The sequence below is a fragment of the Hippocampus bargibanti genome, linkage group LG10, assembly GCF_051943395.1.
Source record: "Hippocampus bargibanti isolate YZ-2025 linkage group LG10, ASM5194339v1, whole genome shotgun sequence".
NCBI classification, from domain to species: Eukaryota; Metazoa; Chordata; class Actinopteri; order Syngnathiformes; family Syngnathidae; genus Hippocampus; species Hippocampus bargibanti.
Genome location: NC_142743.1, coordinates 2,829,203 through 2,849,089, shown reverse-complemented (window position 1 = coordinate 2,849,089; position 19,887 = coordinate 2,829,203). Strand labels below are relative to the sequence as shown.

The 19,887-nt window shown below is 44.1% G+C and overlaps 1 protein-coding gene across 1 annotated transcript in view; it reads right to left on the bottom strand.

Moving 5' to 3' along the window:
• Positions 1-19,887, bottom strand: part of LOC148892072 (palmitoyltransferase ZDHHC5-A-like) — a 71,131-nt gene that overhangs the window by 31,300 nt on the left and 19,944 nt on the right. Inside the window, 3 exon segments of the mRNA XM_089005675.1 lie at positions 4,208-4,365; positions 15,715-15,836; positions 16,562-16,811. Of these exon segments, the coding sequence (XP_088861801.1) occupies positions 4,208-4,365; positions 15,715-15,836; positions 16,562-16,725 (444 nt within the window). The 5' untranslated portion in view covers positions 16,726-16,811.

Genomic DNA, 19,887 nt, shown 5'->3' with positions numbered 1-19,887 from the left:
GCTTAGGCAACATAGGATTAGTAATACTGATGAGGTGATACCGGTCGAAATGGGGCAATCAGGCCAGTCGTTAGTCAGAACGACAGGAACTATCAGTGGAGTAGCTGCAGGGAGTAGTCCTCTGCTCCACCCAATCTGAAAGCAGGGACCTATCATAGCAGACTCCGGAACCGCCATGTATGGACAGTAGGGATATATATATAGGGCCTAAACTACCAGTAAGACTTTAGTTTGCTGACGAAGTTTCTTGGATAAGAAGCGAAACGTCCGACACCTTCAAAGAAGTACAGATGACGGCTGAAGAAACCTTTTCATCGATGGACCACTCCTGTACGACTGAGAGCTTACACAGACCGGTTTCATTAATGTAATTTTATATGCATAATTGGATGCTGGACAACATTCATATTCTTTATCTGTTTATATGCAGTTTTACAAGAACGACTTCCATAAAAATACTAAAATTCTCATCTTCGTGTTTTTATTGGAAGATTTTTAAGCTCGCTGTCTACACACCAACATATTGGTTAGGGCAGAAGAGTAAAAAGATGACCTATACGTCAAAAGCATAACTGTGGATTGGATACACATTACATCTACTTCAAAATGAAAATGTCAGAGCCCAAGGAATTGTCCAACCTGGAGGTCAGGTCAGTGTGTGAATCATCAAGTGCTAGCCAGTCATCTTCCAAGCGCTCTTCCAAGTTAAATTCAAGCCAGGTTGCTGCAGCAGCACGGGCAAAGGCGGAGGCCGCTCGCAAAAGAGCTGAATATACTAAACTTAAAATTGACATGGAAGTTGAATGAACCCGCATAGATGCAACGTTGAATGCTCTTAAAGAAGAGAGTGAAGCTGAAGCTGCACTGGTTTCAGCAAAGGTGCTTGAAGCAGCAGCAGAAAGTGAAAGTGGTTGCGCTGACTTGGCTATCGGACCTTTATCGCCGGCTGTATCAAAACAAGTTGATGACTACATTGACGTACACTTCAGCCCCCAAAATGACGACAAAGGGAAATCATTATACCCTCCACAGCGCCATTATAAGGACATTACATAGCCCCAGCGTGTTGCAGCCTGTAGCATCTCGTACCACCCGGCGTTCTGAGCAACCCCAGGCCACACGGCAACCCCAGGCCACATGGCGGCCAGTCTTCCCTCGTGCCAATGAGGATGCCTTCAGATCCCACTCACCAGAGGGCAACAATGTTTGCTTACACCGAGGTCTACAGATGTTTCTGACCTTGCTGCCTTTCTCGCTCATCGTGACCTTCTCACAACAGGGTTCAAGGTGTTTGACAATCGGCCTGAGAACTATATATCATGGTGATTTGCCTTTTGCAATGCCATATACGGCGTGGATCTCAAACCTAGTGAGGAGCTAGACTTACTTACCAGGTGGCTTGATGGGGAGTCACTTCATCATGCCCAGCGGATCAGGGCAGTGCATGTCAACGATACAGCGGCTGGACTCGACAGGCTATGGCAACGATTGGAAAAGACTTATGGTTCTCCCAAAGTTATTGAAGCTTCATTATTCAAACGTCTTGACAATGTGCCTAAAATCTCTCCCAAAGACAGCCGACGTCTTCAGGAGCTTGCAGACCTTCTTCTGGAGGTGGAAGCCGCAAAGAATGAAGATTACCTACCCGGCCACGGTTTCCTCGACTCATCCAGAGGCATAAATTCAATTATTGAGAAACTTCCATACAACCTCCAGGACACACGGGTTACTCAGGGGACCCAATACAAGAGAGAGAACTTTGTCCATTAACCGTCATTCTCCTTTTTTGTTAACTTTGTGAACATTTACGCAGAAATGAAGACGGATCCCAGTTTTACCCTCCACAGGTCCCTACAAAGATGAGAAACCTCCGACCAGCCAGTGGAAGGTCAGGACTCCCATCTCCGCGAATAAATCTGAAGTTGAAGCCTCCAACCTTTTAGGTGGTGACAAGCCTCCGATAGACCCGAAAAGACATTGTCGCATTCATAACAAGCCACACTCTCTCAGGAAGTGTAGGGGTTTCAGAATGAAGACCCTAGAAGAGAGGAAGAGCTTCCTTAAAAATAATTTCATTTGTTTCAAATGCTATATGTCCACAAACCATACAGCAAAAGACTGTAAGACTGCAGTTCGCTGTTCAGAGTGTGACAGTGATCATCACATCTCAGCTCTCCATGATGGTCCAGCTCCCTGGATGGCGAAGGAGGCCATGACTTCCGAGGGTGATGGCGGGGAGCAGGCTGAGAACTCCACTGTAAGTACATCCAGCTGCACTGAAGTTTGTGGAGAGGGCTTGCATGGAAAGCCATGTTCCAAAACATGCCTGGTCAATGTATATCCCAAAGAATATCCTGAACAGAAGAAGAAAATGTATGTTATGCTGGACGACCAGAGTAATTTGTCACTCGCCAAGTCCGCCTTCTTCGACATGTTTAACGTTCAGGGAATAGTCTCTCCTTATATATTGAAGACATGTTCTGGCATGACAGAAACCAGTGAAAGAAGAGCCAGAAACTTCGCCATAGACGCTATTGATGGTGGAGTATCCATAGTACTGCCAACACTCATTGAGTGCAATCTGATACGTAATAATAGAGAGGAGATACCAACTCCAGAGGCTGCTACACATCATCGCCATCGCAAAACCAATGCTAACAGGATACCACTGCTCGATGCCTCAGCCGAAATCCTTCTGTTACTTGGAAGAGATATCATCCGAGTTCACAAGGTTCGCAGTCAGTGTAATGGGCCACACAGTGCGCCATATGCCCAACGCCTTGATTTGGGATGGGTAATTATAGGAGACGTCTGCCCCAGGGGAGCCCACAAACCCACTGTGAACACTTACAGGACGAGTATCCATGAGAATGGTCGGGTTAGCTTCTTCAGACCCTGTGAGAGCAGCATCTACATTAAGGAGAGCTTCACAGGAGAGCACCCCAAACAACCGCCTCAAAAGCCAGTTCAAGATGGACTTGGCAAGCAGATCTTCAGTCACACCATTGAAGATGATAAACTGTCCGTCTCTGTCGAAGATGAGATCTCCCTTCAAATCATTAAAAAGGAGCTCCCAAAGGATGACTCTGTTGGGGTAATTCGCGATACAAACATCTCTAAACATCACTTCCTAATCTTTGTTTACATTTTGGACTTCCTGATACGTCATATCCTGCCTTCTCTTACATGATGTCGCATCTACATTACGTCACATCCTATCACGTCACACACTAAATACTCCCCCAGTCTGTTCTCTCTCTCTCGCCATGCTTCCTCCTTAGCCGACACCGCGATGTCTCCGCTCTCTTTAAGATTAAACCAACTTTCTGTTCTACACCTGGCTTCCTGATGATTTAACCATCCTCTTCCATCAACACCCGTAGAAGCAATGAACCAAGGACGAACGATCAAAATAAACTCATCATTATTGGTGCCGTGAAAAACTCCGGGTCCTATCTGATGGCTTCGGAAGGGGGGAAGGAGTGGGCCATGTGTCTCTCTTTTTCCTTCGAGAGTGTTTGGAAAGAGTGGGCCCCCTCCCTTCTGGTGTGTGTCTCTCATGAATGCTTCACAGGTGAGTTTCACCTCTAGCATGCAGCTATGTTGAGTGAATGTATTGTGGAATTCTTTCGGCCAAAACTCATTCAATTTGCGGTTAATCTGCGTATCTCAGGCTCGTTAATCCGAATTTCGATCGGGTCAAGGTGGACCATCCTAATTCGAGCCCATGTGCGAAGTTTTCGTACGTGACTGATTGACGCCATTTCGGGTCGAGATAGTGTCTGCTTCCGTGCCTCCGGCAGTCGAATTGTTAGACCGGGAAAGTTCCAGAAGGAGATTCTTCAGAAGGTTCTGGAAGTTCGGGTGTGAGGACTGAAGAAAGATTACTATGGGCTTTACCAAGCTGTGCACATCAGGACACTTTTTGACGGTTTCAATTTGCTCCCAGTTATAAATGTGAAATGCCTTGACATTAAAACCATTTATTGTGACAATTGATTGATTAGGAATAAAGTTATATACCGTTTTAAGTTACTATGTCCTTATGCGACAAGACTTCTATTAATTCATGTTTGTGATTTTAATGTCATAAATCAATGTGAAAATGGGTCAATGAATGCTTTTTTGGATGTTCTGTACAAATTTGATCATGTGAAGTCTTAGAATTGTCCATGTTTGTGCAAGTGTGAACCGGGTGCAAACACACCTCAACACAGTTGTCACAGACAGAGCAGTGGGAGCATCGCGGTGGTCGGTAGAAGCGACAAGTTGAACACCACTTCATCCTGACCTGGATCCCTCTGATCTCCACAGTTTTATAAAGAGGAGCACGAAAGTCATCATCCTTGTCTTCATCCTCCGCAGCTATACAAATGCAGAGAGACAGACCAAAAACCAACAAGTCAACTTTAAAATGATTAAGATTTCTTCTTTTATTACTCCTGTACCAGCTTTTGGAAAAGGTTGCAGGATCATTAGTTTTGAAATTAGTCAACTATAGTGTGTTCTATTATTGTTGAAGTGTGTATAGAGCAGTGGCGGCCAACCAGTCAGAGAAGTAGAGCTATATTTTTGCAGTTTTACAGCAAAGATCATGCACATGAAGACACATAAAATTATTGCATCTCACACACGCACGCACGCACGCACACACACACACACACACACACACACACACACACACACACACACACACACACACACACACACACACACACACACACACACACACACACACACACACACACACACACACACACACACATATATATATATACAGTAAAGTATATATATATATATATACAGTAAAGTATATATATATATACAGTAAAGTCTCGTTATATCGATATTCAAGGGAGTCTGAAAAAATATCGATATAACCGGGACTATTGATATATTCGACCCTGTTTGCATGTAATTTTCTCCATGCGTGCATAGAAACAGTATCGATATAACCGGGACTATCGATATATCCGATATCGATATAACGAGACTTTACTGTATATATATATATATATATATATATATATATATAGTGGCTGGATAGCTCAGTTGATAAGGCATCGGTTTGGCATATGGGAGACGGGGGTTCGAATTCCACTTGTGGCAGAGAAAATGAGCACAAATGAGCACAATGACATCATCCAGTCGCCAGACGTCAGACGTCGCCCGGCCAAACAAGGTCTGCGTCAGGTGCTGGGGAACAAGAGCACCCTGATGAAAAATGGGCTACTGGAACAAAGCGGAGATGGACGAGATGCGATAACATGGCTCTGTTGGAATGCTACTACTCAAGCAACCCTCGTCAGAGGGGTTACATGCGGAGAATGGGGGCTGAATGGTTACTTCGAAACCCACAGTCACGGTTGACCACGAAACAACTAGTAGCTCAGTGTTCCAATATCCACAAACGGCAATTGCTATCACAACTTGAGATTGATGAGGTACAACACAAATTCCGAGGTGAAGGGCCCCAGGCTGCCACATCACAGGAAGAGGTTCAACCAGAGATTGGGAGGCAAGCCCCAATGAATAATGAGATTGGGAAGCCAGCCCCAATAAATGAAATGCTGAGCGAGGCAGCAAATGACCTGAGAGATAAGATCATGGCAAGAATGAAAACTGGGCAACGAAGGCACCGATTACAACGGCTATGTGAAGTACCACCTGAAAGTCTCATGGAAACTGTGAATGCAGCACTGAGAACGATCCCGACCGGAATGATCACGGAAACCAATGAGCTGATATACACCTCAGCATCAGTGATCCTAGACATGCTTGGCTACAAGAGCAACCATGAGAGCCACTCATCCTGGATGCCCAAGAGCAGGCCCTGAACACCAGAGCCATAGAGGCAGGGATATACCACACCAGACAAGACCCAAGGTGTAGGTTGTGCAAAGAGGCACCTTCGACAATCCAACACGTAACTGCAGGGTGTAAGATGCTGGCAGGGAAAGCCTACATGGAGCGCCATAACCAGGTGGCTGGCATAGTCTACCGAAACATCTGTGCGGAGTATGGACTGGAAACCCCAAGGTCAAAATGGGAAACACCTCCCAAGGTGGTGGAGAATGACCGAGCAAAAATCCTGTGGGACTTCCAGATACAGACTGACAAGATGGTAATGGCCAACCAACCTGATATCGTGGTCATAGATAAAGGGGAAAGGAAAGCCGTTGTCGTGGATGTAGCGGTCCCGAGTGATGGGAACATCAGAAAGAAGGAACATGAGAAAATCGAGAAATACCAAGGGCTCAGAGAGGAGCTGGAGAGAGCCTGGAAGGTAAAGGTGACAGTCGTGCCTGTGGTGGTCGGAGCACTTGGGGCAGTGACCCCCAAACTCGACGAGTGGTTGCAACAGATCCCGGGAACAACATCGGATATCTCGGTCCAGAAAAGCGCAGTGCTGGGAACAGCACGGATACTGCGCAGAACCCTCAAGAGGACCCGAGCTGAAATGGGGACAGACACCACCCATGGTGGGTGAGACGAGGATTTTTATATATATATATATATATATATATATATATATTATATATATATATATAAAACTGTAAATATATTCCACCGAGCAATAATACAAAGGCGTCTGAAATCTCAGATAAATAAAAATAACTAGGTTCGACCACAAAAAAATGAAAATGTGGGAATCCGTCGAACTGTCCGACCACCCTCAAGGAAACGTGTGGCCTTCAAATTCCAGAAGTTCTTCATTGACGTCCCACGTAGCATCCAATTCAGACGGCCAGTTCGATCTTCGAACGATTCTTAGTGGACTCAGGGACTTTGTCTCTCATAAACACTTCTATTGGTCTTGGCAATAAAAACATGGCAACGGATTTGGCAATAAAAACATTTGTGGCGTCACACGTGCGCACCGCGGCGCTGACGTGTGTACGCCTTTGAAGTGCGCCTTTCAAGACCGCACTTTTAATGTCTTTCAAGTATGTCTCAGCCTGACGAATTTCTCACGCATGCAAATGCGTATATGAGTAGCCTTCGCGGGACAGAGATAAGACAGAATCACACCGACTCACACAGACTCGCAGAGACCCACACAGCTCACGTCGGGCGTCGGACAGAGATCACAGCACGGCCAAACAAGTTGCTCAACTCCACGCCACGATCAAGCTGTTGGACTCATTACATCTGCGTGTCACTTGCCTGGGAGATCTGACAACTAAACAACTTACAAATAAAGAGAAACATCAAACTCTTTAATTCCACTCTATTATCTTGCACAGACGGATGTTCAAGAGCTAACTTTCATTTCACTCTGAGTTTTCTTTCTGGCCCGCATGGAAAAGTGCGAGGTTCTATCTTTCACGCTAATGAAAGTCTTGCTCCCGCCTCTGTGGTGCATTCAATGTCCATTGGAAACATCAATGTCATTAATAAGCATCACTTTAATCGAAACTAACAATAAAATAACTGTCTTAACAAGTCTGGGTTCCAATGGAAGGGAGAGGCGTGGGTCAGCAATACTGTGGCTGATGCCACTTCTCTTGGGCATTGAGTCCAATCCTTGATCTGCAGATGGACCCTTGCTCCTCAGATGGAGCAAGGGAAGACAGATGCCAGGGGGGGTACCCGACGTCCTCTGGTGCCGTTGAGTAGTGATAGCCAAATGAGGAATCATGAAGCAATGAGGCTTTCCATCTAAATGGTTTGCTTTTGGGCCAATGCATCATGATGCCTCATTTGTTCCATGGCACCATCATGCGGAAAATAAATGTCATGACAGAAAGAGTGATTAAAATGCTACCATGGATTTCATGGGTCAAAATGTATGGAAGAGGATTAAAGCCGACAAAAACAAAGTAAAGATGGCATGATTCTCACTTTCATCTCAAAATTCAGACATTAAAGTGAGAATCCTCACCATTAGGTCCAGCACTTTTGTTGTTCTTAACTGGATGAACAGTGAAATTTGCGATTGTAATTTTATTTTAAGAGACGTTGTTTCAAGTAATGTGGTCTATGATTCAAGTACCCTGGTCGACGATCAGGAATTTCTGTAAAAGAGGATTGACTGCTTTTGCTAAATTAAGGTTTGAGTACTCTTTTTTCAACTTTTTTTCTAGTACTTTTAAAGGGATGTCAAGTTTCAAGCACTTTTGTGAGATATATGTTCGAGTACCTTTAAATGGATAAGGGGATCAAGCGCTTATGCTAAATTAACCTTTGTGTTGTGTTGCCTGCTTAACACTACGAGGACTCCACTTTCTCAGCGGCTTTCAAAACTCTGAAGTACACTTTTGAGACAGGGTGTAGTCCGAAGCAGGCTTCTGATTGGCCGCCGGTGCCGAGTATGCAAATTGCCAAACGAACGTTCGAAGACGCTAAAAATTATGACACGTAATGTTTGTTAAATCCTCTCGCAAATTGCCAAACGAACGTTCGTTTGGCAATTTGCATACTCGGCACCGGCAGCCAATCAGAAGCATGCTTCGGACTACACCCTGACTCAAAAGTGTACTTCAGAGTTTTGAAACCCGCTGAGAAAGTGGAGTCAACGTGGCTGGTAGCGATTTGTTTGTGGCTTTTGAGTGATTGAGTAAAACAAAATTTTTTGAGGCTCCAGACATATTTGTTTTTTGTTTTTTTTGGTCCAATATGGCTCTTTCAACATTTTGGGTTGCTGACCCCTGAACTAGACTATCAATAAAATTTTAAATAGATGGGTTTTGAGGTGGGATTTGAAAGTAGGGAGGGAGTCAATGTTACGGATGTTGGGTGGAAGTGAATTCCAGAGTTTGGGAGCAGAGCGGCTGAAAGCTCTGCATCCTATCGTGGGGAGGCGGGCATAGGGCACAGAGGGGTGAAGGGAGGATGAGGATCTGAGGGACCGAGAGGGAACGGAGATTTGAAGCAGGTCATACAGTTGGGGAGGGGGGCAAGGTTGTGAATGGCTTTGAATGTAAACAGAAGTATTTTTAATTTGATCCGATGTTTAACAGGGAGCCAGTGGCGCTGCTGGAGGACAGGGGTGATGTGGTGAAAGGAGGGGGTTTTAGTGATGATCCAGGCTGAAGAATTTTGGACGAGTTGGAGTTTATGGAGAAATTTCTGATTGACACCGAAGAGAAGAGAGTTACAATAATCGATGCGGGAGGTGACGCGACTGTGGATAAGGATAGCAGCGGAGTGAGGGACGGAGACGATTGATATTACGAAGGTGGACATATGCAGACAGAGTTATGTTATTTATATGGGAGTGAAAAGATGGCTCTTGACCTGAAGGGAGGGGGACATGGTTGAACTGTCAATGGTGAGAGAGAAACTGTTTGCTTTGTGTAGGGTGGATTTGGTACCGACAAGGGGAAGTCAAATTTTTTCGCTGTTAAGCTTGAGAAAGTTATGGAAAAGCCAGGATTTAATTTCTGAGAGGCAAAGTGACAGGGATGAAGGTGGAAGAGAGGCTTCAGGTTTGCTGGAGAGGTAGAGTTGGGTGTCATCCGCAAAGCATTGAAAGTGAATGCCAAAATTGCGGAAAATATTGCAGAGAGGAAGAGGGTAGGTAATAAAGAGAAGGGGCCCAGGACAGACCCTTGGGGCACTCCAGATGACACAGGAGAAGACCGTGAGGTGAAGAAGTTAATTTGGATAACCAGTGAGCGATCAGGCAGATAGGAGTGAAACCAGCGAAGTGGGATGTGTGTGATGCCTAGGGTTGCAAGTCTGTCAAGGAGGATGAGGTGGGAAATGGTGTCAAAAGCCGCGGTCAGGTTGAGAAGGATGAGGATGGAGAGCGAACCGGCATCGGCTGCCATGAAAAGATCATTCGTGATTTTTATGAGAGCCGATTCAGTACTGTGGCGGGGGCGGAAACCAGACTGGAATTGTTCGTAAAGGTTATTGTGAGTGAGGTGAGAGTGAAGCTGGGAGGCAACAGTTTTTTCAAGGATTTTGGCGATGAATGGAGGATGGGAAATTAGACGCAAGTTATTGAAATCGTTGGGATCTGAGCCAGGTTTTTTTCAGGATTGGAGTAACAGCTGCGGTTTTGAGTGGGATAGGAACAATTCCAGTTGATAATGAGGAGTGAATAATGGTTGAAATAAAAGGGAGAAGAGAGGGTAAGCAGGATTTAATCAGGATTGTAGGGAGGGGGTCGAGCTGACAGGAGGAATCTTGGACGTGATGATTATGTCTGAAATTATAAAGGATGGGGGAGTTCAAAAGAGGATAGCAGCTGGTAAGAAGTAGAAAGGTTGAGGGAGGGGGGGACAGAGGAGCTGAGGTGCTGATGGATTATGTTGACCTTTTCATTAAAAAACATAAGCAGAGCGTTGCAGGTATCAAAAGAATAAAAGTGTGACGGGAGAGGGATAGGAGGTTGAATGATTTTGTTATAGAGGGAAAAGAGGACCCGTGTGTTTCCAGAATTCGAGTCAATGAGTCCAGAGTAGTATTGTGATTTTGCGCGTGAGATAGAGTCCTTGTAATGGGTGAGGTGAGCTGTGTACATCTCCTTGTGAGTAGTGAGACCGGTCTTCTTGTAAAGTCTTTCCAGTTGCCGAGTTTTAGTTTTGATGGAGCGCAGATGGGTGGTGAACCAGGGGGCGGACCGGGTGAATTGGATAGACCGGGACTATACAGGAGCAAGGGCGTTGAGGCTGATCGTGAGGTCCGCGTTGTACCAGGAAACAAGTTCATTGGGGGAGGAGTTGTCGTCCGGAGTCAGGGTGGCAATCATCTTGGCGCGGGTGGCAGTGTTGATGTCCTTGATATTGCGATAAGTGATGATGCGGGGTGGTTTGGGGAGAAAGAGGGTGATGAAAATGTTAAATGAAACCAGTAAATGGTCTGTTATAGAAACTTCATTTGCTGTGCCATTTGTTGGGGTAAGACCAGAAATGCAAATGAGGTCCAGGGTGTGGCCTTTTATGTGGGTGGGGAAATCCGAGAATTGATGCAGACCAAAACTGTCAAGTGAGGAAGTGAAGTCTTTGGTGAGAAGAGCGGAATTGTCTATGTGGATGTTGAAGTCCCCGAGAATAATTACATTTGGTGACAGAGCGGAGAGGTGTGTGAGGACATCAGAGAATTGTAACTATGTGAATGGAATATCCGATATTTAAATATAGTGATACCTTGGCTTACGAACTTAATCGGTTCTCAGAAAGTGTGTGTAAGGTTGAAAAGTGTGTATTCCAAACATAAATTTCCCATAGTAAACCATTAAAATGAGAATAAACTGTTCCCAGGTCCCCCGAAAAATTCTACTAAATAAGCCCTAAAACTACACAACATATACCTTATTTTATGTATAATAAATGTGCTATGGTATTTTAATTAAATAAATAAACTGGACAGTATAATAAAGTCGTTTTATTTACCTTTGTGATGGTCGTTGATGGCGGAGGAGGTGGGAGGGAAGGAGTAACTGTTTGGAAGGAGAGTCACATTCCATAAGGACTGTAGGAAGGACGGTGAGCCTATCTTTCATAGGCTTATGCCCAGGGACGCACTTCTCTTCCTGTGTAATGAAAGTCCGGTTAGGCATCTTTTTTCCAAAAAAGCCGGTTTCATCTTTCTCGGAATCCCATTGTTTACAGTCGAGAACAGCTACTAGCATGGCGAGCTAATAGCGGGCTAGCGGCCGCCACCCCGGACATCCTCGTCGAGCTGAAGAGGAGAAAATGGGGATGTCGGGCCGGGAAAGTTCGCCGCAAAAGGAGGGGAAAGTACCGACATGTTCTCCCGTCCGTCATCATGGGGAATGTGACATCGCTCCTGAATAAAATGGACGAGCTTGCAGCGCTAATACAACACCAGAGGGAGTACCAGGAAGCCAGCTTGCTACTTGTCACGGAGACATGGCTATCGTCAATCACTCCGGATACTCACGCTGTGTTGGAGGGCTTCCAACTCGTACGAGCGGACAGAAATGCAGGCAGCGGGAAGACAAAAGGAGGGGGGATTGCTGTGTTTGTGAATGACAAATGGTGCAACCCTGGGCACATCACAGTCAAAGAAAAACTCTGCACTCGCGACATTGAGCTGCTAGCCGTTAGCATCCGGCCGCATTACCTGCCGCGGGAATTCTCACAAGTCATAGCCGTGGCGGCGTACATTCCCCTTACGGCAAATGGTGGCGCTGCCTCCGATGCCCTCATGAGTGTTTTAAACAATCTGCAAACCCAGTCCCCCAACGCCCTGTTCATCTCTCAGGGGACTTCAATCACGTTTCCTTGAAATCCTCCCTCCCAACATTCACACAATATGTAACCTGTGCCACCAGAGACAATAACATCTTGGACTTATTCTATTCAAATGCCAATGATGCGTACAAACCTTCCCCTCTTCCCTCCTCTCGGAAGAGCAGACCACAATATGGTGTATCTCCCGCCTGTGTACAAATCCCTGGTGCAGAGGAAACCAGCTGCGACCCGCGCAGTCACAATATGGTCTACATAAGCTGAAGAAGCTCTGCGGGACTGCTTTGACTCACCCAAGTGGGAGCTCTTCACTGAGATTCATGGGGAGGACATTGATTCACTCACCGACACCATCACTACATGAACGTTTGTGAACAAAACACCCACCAGGACTGTGCAGAGTATTTTCAACCACAAACCGTGGATTAATTCCGACATAAAAGCCCTCCTGAAGGAAAAGAAAAGAGCTTTTGTGTCGTGCAACAGAGAGGAACTGGAGGCCGTGCAGATCCAACAGAGGAGAAAGATCACATAGGGGAAGAAGGCCTCTCGGATGAAAATGGAGCAGCGGCAAGCCAGCAATGTCGCTGGTGTCTGAAAGGTCATCTCAGGCCACAAAAAGCCCAGTGACATTGAAGGAAAAAGACAAGGACTGGGCAGATGAACTCAACCACTTTTTCAATTGGTTTGACAAGACGCCTGTCGCCCCGGGTCAACCGTCAACCCCACCTGTAGCTGCACCTGGACCAACTCTCACTGTGGACTCCCTCTCCCTGCCCCTCTCACGACCAGCTTCCCGTAACGAACAACTGCCCTCCCAACCGTTGCCACACCCTCGTGTGAGACTCGTCCTCGCCCACCTGCGACCGCTGGAGAGCTCATCACTGGACCCGCTACAGTTTGCCTACCAGTCCAGCATCGGTGTGGAGGACGGCATCATCTACCTCCTCCAATCGGTGCTGCTGCACCTGGAGAATGCTGGGAGCACGGTGAAGATCGCGTTCTTCGAACAAACTAAACTAACAAACTGAAAACTATGATGGACAGCCCCTCCCACACCCTCCTGCCCACCCTGACAGCACTGGGTATGTCCTTCAGCCAGAGACTGTTACACACTGGACAGATTTTATCAGGATCAACTACCAGGGTACCCCAAATTAATAGCCCTGGCAGCTAAAGTCTTGTGTATGTTTGGAACAACCTACCTTTGTGAACAAATCTTCTCAGTAACAATATCAATAAAACAAAAATGCTCACAAGCAAGCACTTAAATGCCATTCTGAAAGTGTCAGCTCGTCAGGACATGACACCTGACACACACAATGAATGTCATCTGCAAACATCATGGTCCAAGGAGATTCCTGTCTAACATCGTCTGTCAGCCTGTCCATCACCATAGTGAATAAGATGGGGCTCAGAGCTGACCCCTGGTGGAATCCCACCTTCACCTTGAATTCCTCCATCACACCTAAAGCACACCTCACAGCTGTCTTACAGTCTTGCACAGCTCTGACATACTTTTCTGTCACTCCAGACTTCCTCATGCAGTAGCACATCACAGTAAGAATGTCAACATTTTAATGCATAGGTTTGAATTCTGGGTGAGGGAATTCTCGTTTGACAGAAGTGCCTTGGTAGAAATACATTAAACTTCAAACATAACTTTTTTTCCATGTTTTTCTTCGGTGATTAATTGATTTGTAAATGCATGACACATTTTAAAAGGAAAATGTGACGCGTTGGGATAGCTAGTCATGTTAACTTGTTTTTTTTTAAGTTTAAGTTCATAAGGGTCTTAGACAGGGGATACTATGTTAAATGTGTGAAACCACTGTCTCTGATTAATATTTTTGTCGATGTAAAAAAAAGAAAATTAATACATATTTGGTCCATTTATACTGCGTCCTTTTCTTTTGGCTCCTCAAACAACTGTTTGCCTGAATGCAGACACCACATATTCACAGAGGCAGAGCTTTCGCTGAATGAATGAACAATGGCAAAGTGCAGTTAACAGGACAATCAATACATACTTGTCCTGGTGAAGTCAAAAAGTATTTTCTTAAAACTATGTTCCATGTGGCCCCAGTTGTCTAATCATGTCACTGTGTTAATAGTTCATTTATGAAATGTGAATTAAGAAGAATGATCCCCCAAATGTATCCCTCTCGGAATGCATCTATTTTACCAGTTGCTGTCGACTGGAAACCTCAAAGCCAATCACGGCTGACCTGTTTTCTGAGTTTGGTGAGGTGCCATTCGTAAGTCATTACAAATGGCACCTCGATTGACTACGCAATGATGGAAGTCTTTTTTTTGTCGGTTAAAAGTCATTAATCGGATCAAATGCCTGATGGACCTTTCCGGCAATGACAGACTCTTATTTCACTGAAGAGTGACAAAAACATGCGTTGGATTGTAACATTGCAGGAAAAGGTTATTCAAAACCGATATTGGATATCGTTGAAAGTACCAATACGTTGAAATAAATCTGCCGTCGGCATCAAAACCAGTGGTTGGTATTGGTACTCACCAGTCTCTGATTTTTCTATTGCGGTAAAGAGAAGGGGTTAAGGTTAACATTTGTACAAACAAATGTTTTAACAAAGGACCATTTAAGAATTAATGTTGCATAAACAATTTGGTATTTGATAAAGACCAGTTTAAATGAATCATCATTTCCAAAATTAGTATGGGATTCATGCCCATGATTGTGGTTAGACATGAAGGTGGAAGAAAAATAGTTGTCTTGGTGCAACACACAACGATTCACCACCGCATTATTTATGTGTTTTACTTCTAATTTTGCCATCAACACAGTAAAAAAAACTTAAAATATAGTTCTATGCCGTGGAATGTTTGTAAAATACGCTCAGTAGAAGTCATTTGAAGTGAAATTTTACAAATTATGGACACAACTTGTCCGGAGTCGTCGGTTGTCCTTCAAGTGTCACATTCGGATAGGCGACAGGTGCGGGCACACCTGATGCCGGCTCACACACCTGATGCCTATTCACTAATGTGCCTTCTGGCTACAAGAGCACCCTGGTTGGTCTCGTTAGTCGCCGTTGTATTTGTTACTGTTGTCTCGCCACTGACGTACGCTAGGTTTGGATGCTTTTATCGCCGCCTGGTATTTTTGTGGCTGGCCCGAGGCGCTTTTTGCACTTGAATTGTTTTGTTCTTTCCCCCTGCGCTGTCTCATTAAACCCTTTGGACTCATTCTACTGTCTCCATCGAGTACTTCCGATCCAGCCCATTTTTTGAGCGACAAGGTTGTCTGTATTGGCCTCGTGCGGACGTGACATTAAGTTTTTTTTTATGTATTAAGAATGTTACATTCCTTGATGTGCTATTAAAACATCTCGATCGCTCCCATACACTTGAGTGCAACATGAATAATTTTACAATTGTTGAACTTGAGTTTGCAGTTTGGAAGTCAAAAATTGATCCATTAAAAGTTATTCGAAAAAGTGTATTGCTCTGGCTGAAATTCATTCACCTGGAAATCACACAATTTCCACACATCCATCCAAATCGCTCAACCTACCTCTTGGAAATATGCCTGGATCCATGAATGTAGCCATAGAGAAGTTGGCCAAAACAAAGAGGAATATGATGCCATTATAAATAGGAACGGCTACGGAGAATCGCTCTGAAAGCCACGGACAACTGTGTAAAAAAAAGAAAATCACCTGTCAGAAAATTTATTGAAACAAACAGCAGTCATATTTCTTTTTTTAAAACGGCATCACTGAGAATAAACACTTACATTGGATTGTGAGAATTGATTTATTAAATCAATACCAAGGATTCCCAAACTGGCACAGAAGAAGGCAATGACAGTCTGGCAAAATTCAACATTTACAGCAAAAACTGGAGAATTTTGGATAATTGAGAGGAGAATAAGAGACAAAAAGTGAAGAATCCGAGACTATTGCCATGCAGTAGAGCATCTTAGTAGTTTCTTGTGTTATTATAAATGTGGAGTATGTCTTGCACATTCATTAAAGAAATAGTGGCTTGTGAAACTTTGCGTATAATCAAGTTTCATGAATAAAAGCAGAGGTGTCAAACTAATTTATGTCACAGGCCACTTTGGATAATAATAATAATAATTAATTTTATTTATAAGCGCCTTTCAAAGTCTCAAGGACACTTTACAATCACAAAAAGGGACATAAATAAAACCACAGATAAAATTATAAATAAGAACAAGAGATAAAACTAAACAGAGAATGCAATTTCAAATAGATGGGTTTTGAGATGGGATTTGAAGGTGGAGAATCAATATTGCGATGTGTGTGTGTGTGTGTGTGTGTGTGTGTGTGTGTGTGTGTGTGTGTGTGTGTGTGTGTGTGTGTGTGTGTGTGTATGCATGGGTGAAAAACACTTACGTGAAGCAGAAGAACAGTGTGGTGGAGCTGAATAGGAAGAAAGTGGCTGCTGACACAGGAACATAGCGTGATGGTCGCAGTAGTCTTTTGGACATGTTCACAGAATGGGGCAGGGGAGAAGAGGCAGGACCCTGTCCTTCACTCTTATTACGGTCACCGAGCATCTCTTTCTGTCTGTGCAGAGTTGTGTTGGTTCTTGGCCACGATGCTGTAGGAGTCGTCCTTCAGTTAAATGTTGCAGCTGGTGAACCTAGTGTAATAATAATAATAATCACCCACATCATCATCATAATAATAATACCATTGTTTTCCAGTGTATAAGGCGCACCTTCAATGAATGGCATTTTTAAAAGTTTCCGCTATATAAGGCACACCACATTATAAGGCGCTACAGTAGAGGCTGGGGGACGTTTTATATATCCATGTATGGACTACGCACTACCTCTTTTAAAGGGGGAAATTGAGTCGGTGGCTGCTGACAGTAGTTGCGAGACCAGTTGTGGCTCAATATTACTTCACATATAAGGCGCACTGGCATATAAGGCGCAGGGTCATCTTTTGAAGAAAATAAAGACTTTTGGCTGCGCCTTATACACCGGAAAATACATTTATACTACTACTGTTGGGGTAATTCACCATACGAACATCTTTAAACATCTTTTTGCATTGTTTTGGACTTCCTGATATGTCATACCCTGCCTTCACTCCTTGTTTACCACTGGAATTTTTCCTGTCTCCCTTAATACCGCAGTGGTTACTCCAATCCTGAAAAAACCTGGCTCAGATCCCAATGATTTCAATAATTTACACCCAATTTCTCACCTTCCTTTCATCTCGAAAATTCTTGAAAAAAAATGTTGCCTCCCAGATACACTCTCAACTCACTGACAATAACCTCTACGAACAATTCCAGTCTGGATTCCGTCTCTGCTACATTACAGAATCGGCCCTCATAAAAATCATCTTATCTTCTTATGGCAGCAGACTCCTGTTTACTCTCTATTCTCATCTTCCTCGATCTGACCACAGCCTTTGACACAATTTCTCACCCCATCCTGCTCAACAGAATTTCCATTCCCTCCTGGTCCCTTATATCCTCATCCTCTCTCCACCTCTGTGTGCTCTCTGCCCGTCTCACCACGATGGGGTGCAGAGCTTTCAGCCGCTCTGCTCCCAGACTCTGGAACTCACTTCAACCCAATATCTGAAATATTGACTGTCTTCCCACCTTCAAATCCCACCTCAAAACCCATGTGTATAAAATTGCATTCACAGTTTAGTTTAATCAGCTCTTTTATTATTGATCATTTTATTGATGGTTTTATTGTCTGGTGTTTTTTTTTTTTTGTTCTTTTAATTGTAAAGTGTCCTTGGGTGCTTTGAAATCCGCTTATTAAATAAATGTATTTTTATTCTATTGCATCTGCACAATTGCACACTTGGAGTACAAATACAGCGACTCATCACTTCAAAATGCTTCACTGATTTTCTACACAAACTGTACAATTGTTATTGTATTTTATTCGACCACTTACCAGTTTAGCTCTGCTTCATTCCTCGCACTTTGTCTCACAGTTGTTCCTGAGTGGTCTTCTTCTTTGCCTTTTGCCTTTTCCCTTCAGGGGTCTCATTCACACACATATATTCTGTTTTGCTGCGACTGATCTTCATTTCTCTCCTCTCCAGGCCATACCTCTATACCTGCATACCTCCGCTCTAGTTTCTCCCTCAGCTGTTCCCTGCTCTTGCTATAGATCACAATGTCATCAGCAAACATCATAGTCCAAGGAGATTCTTATCTAACATCGTCTGTCAGCCTGTCCATCACCATAGTGAATAAGAAGGGGATCAGAGGTGACCCCTGGTGGAGTCCCATTCGTCACACCGACAGCACACCTCACAAAAGTTTTACAGTCATGATACATGTATGGTACCGCTCTGACATACTTGTTCTGTCACTCCAGACTTCCTCGTGCAATACCACAGCTCTTTACTTTCAACTTGCGCTGCATCTCCTTGTACTGCTGTCTACTCTCTTCCGTCCTCTGTGTCCCACTTTTTTTTCTTTGCTAACCTCTTTCTCTCTATACACTTCTGCACCTCCCCAATCCACCACCAAGTCCCCTTAACTACCTTTCTTCCCCTCGATACACCGAGTACTTTCCGACCTGTCTCTCTGATTATGTTCACTGTAGTTTAGCAGTCATCTAGACCTCTTGCCCACCCAGTGGTTGTCTTAACTTCTTCCTAAAAGTCATGCAACTGTCCATTTTTCAACTTCCACCATTTTGGTCTCAGTTCTGCCTTTGGTTTCTTCATCTTCCTCACTACCGGTGTCATTCTACACACAACCAACCTATGCTTTCTGGCTACACTCTCACCAACCACTATTTTGCAGTCACTGATTTCCTTCAGATGGCACAGTTGATACAAAATGTAGTCTACCAGTGTACTCCTGCCTCCACTCTTATAGGTCACCCTATGTTCCTGTCTCTTCTGAAAGAAAGTATTCACAATAGCCATTTCCATCCTCTTTGCAAAGTCAACCACCATCTGTCCTTCAGAGTTCCTCGTTGGCAGTCCAAACCTGCCCATCACCTCCTCATCATCTTTGTTTTTCATTTTTTTCATTCTAGCTGAGTGGTACTATCTCCATTTAGGAATATCCTTCCATACTTATTTGCCTTGGTTTTTTGTTTGTATGTTTTTATGATGATACGAGAGCATGTTTTGTATTTTAATGTTCTACCGGAGACACATTTCTTGTGTGTTCTACACTTTTGGTCAATAAAGATATTTCAGGTTCTGATCTGATAGAGTGCTTGTGCACATTGGTAAACATATTGTTATTTCATGCTTAGATTAGTAAACATATTATGTTATTCCATGTTTAGCTTAGTACATATTATGTTATTGCATGTTTACTTCAGTATACATGGAATTATGAAGCTTATTAGTTGAATAGTTGTGAAAGCAGAATGTAACAACTTTCAGTCTAAATGTTCTCCCAACACTCGCTGCTGTGTACTTTCAAAACTAGTCTGAGCGGGCGGGCTTTGTGCTTTTGCTTTTTGTTCTTGTTGTGTTCGTGTGTTTTTTTTTATCCGGTGGAGCTTGTCCGTGTGTTCTCACGGGAAACAAGAAGATCATCATCTTCTTGGTAGCACCTGCTCGTACTGGCGTGGTGGAGCTCTCCGTCATTCTGACTGACTGTGTTCGTCGAAGTTCGCTAGGTGAGTGACGCGCTAGCAAGCAGCCATTGTTTGAATGTATTGTGGGATCTTTTATGGCCAGAGGGTATCCTACTCATGTTAATCCATGTATCT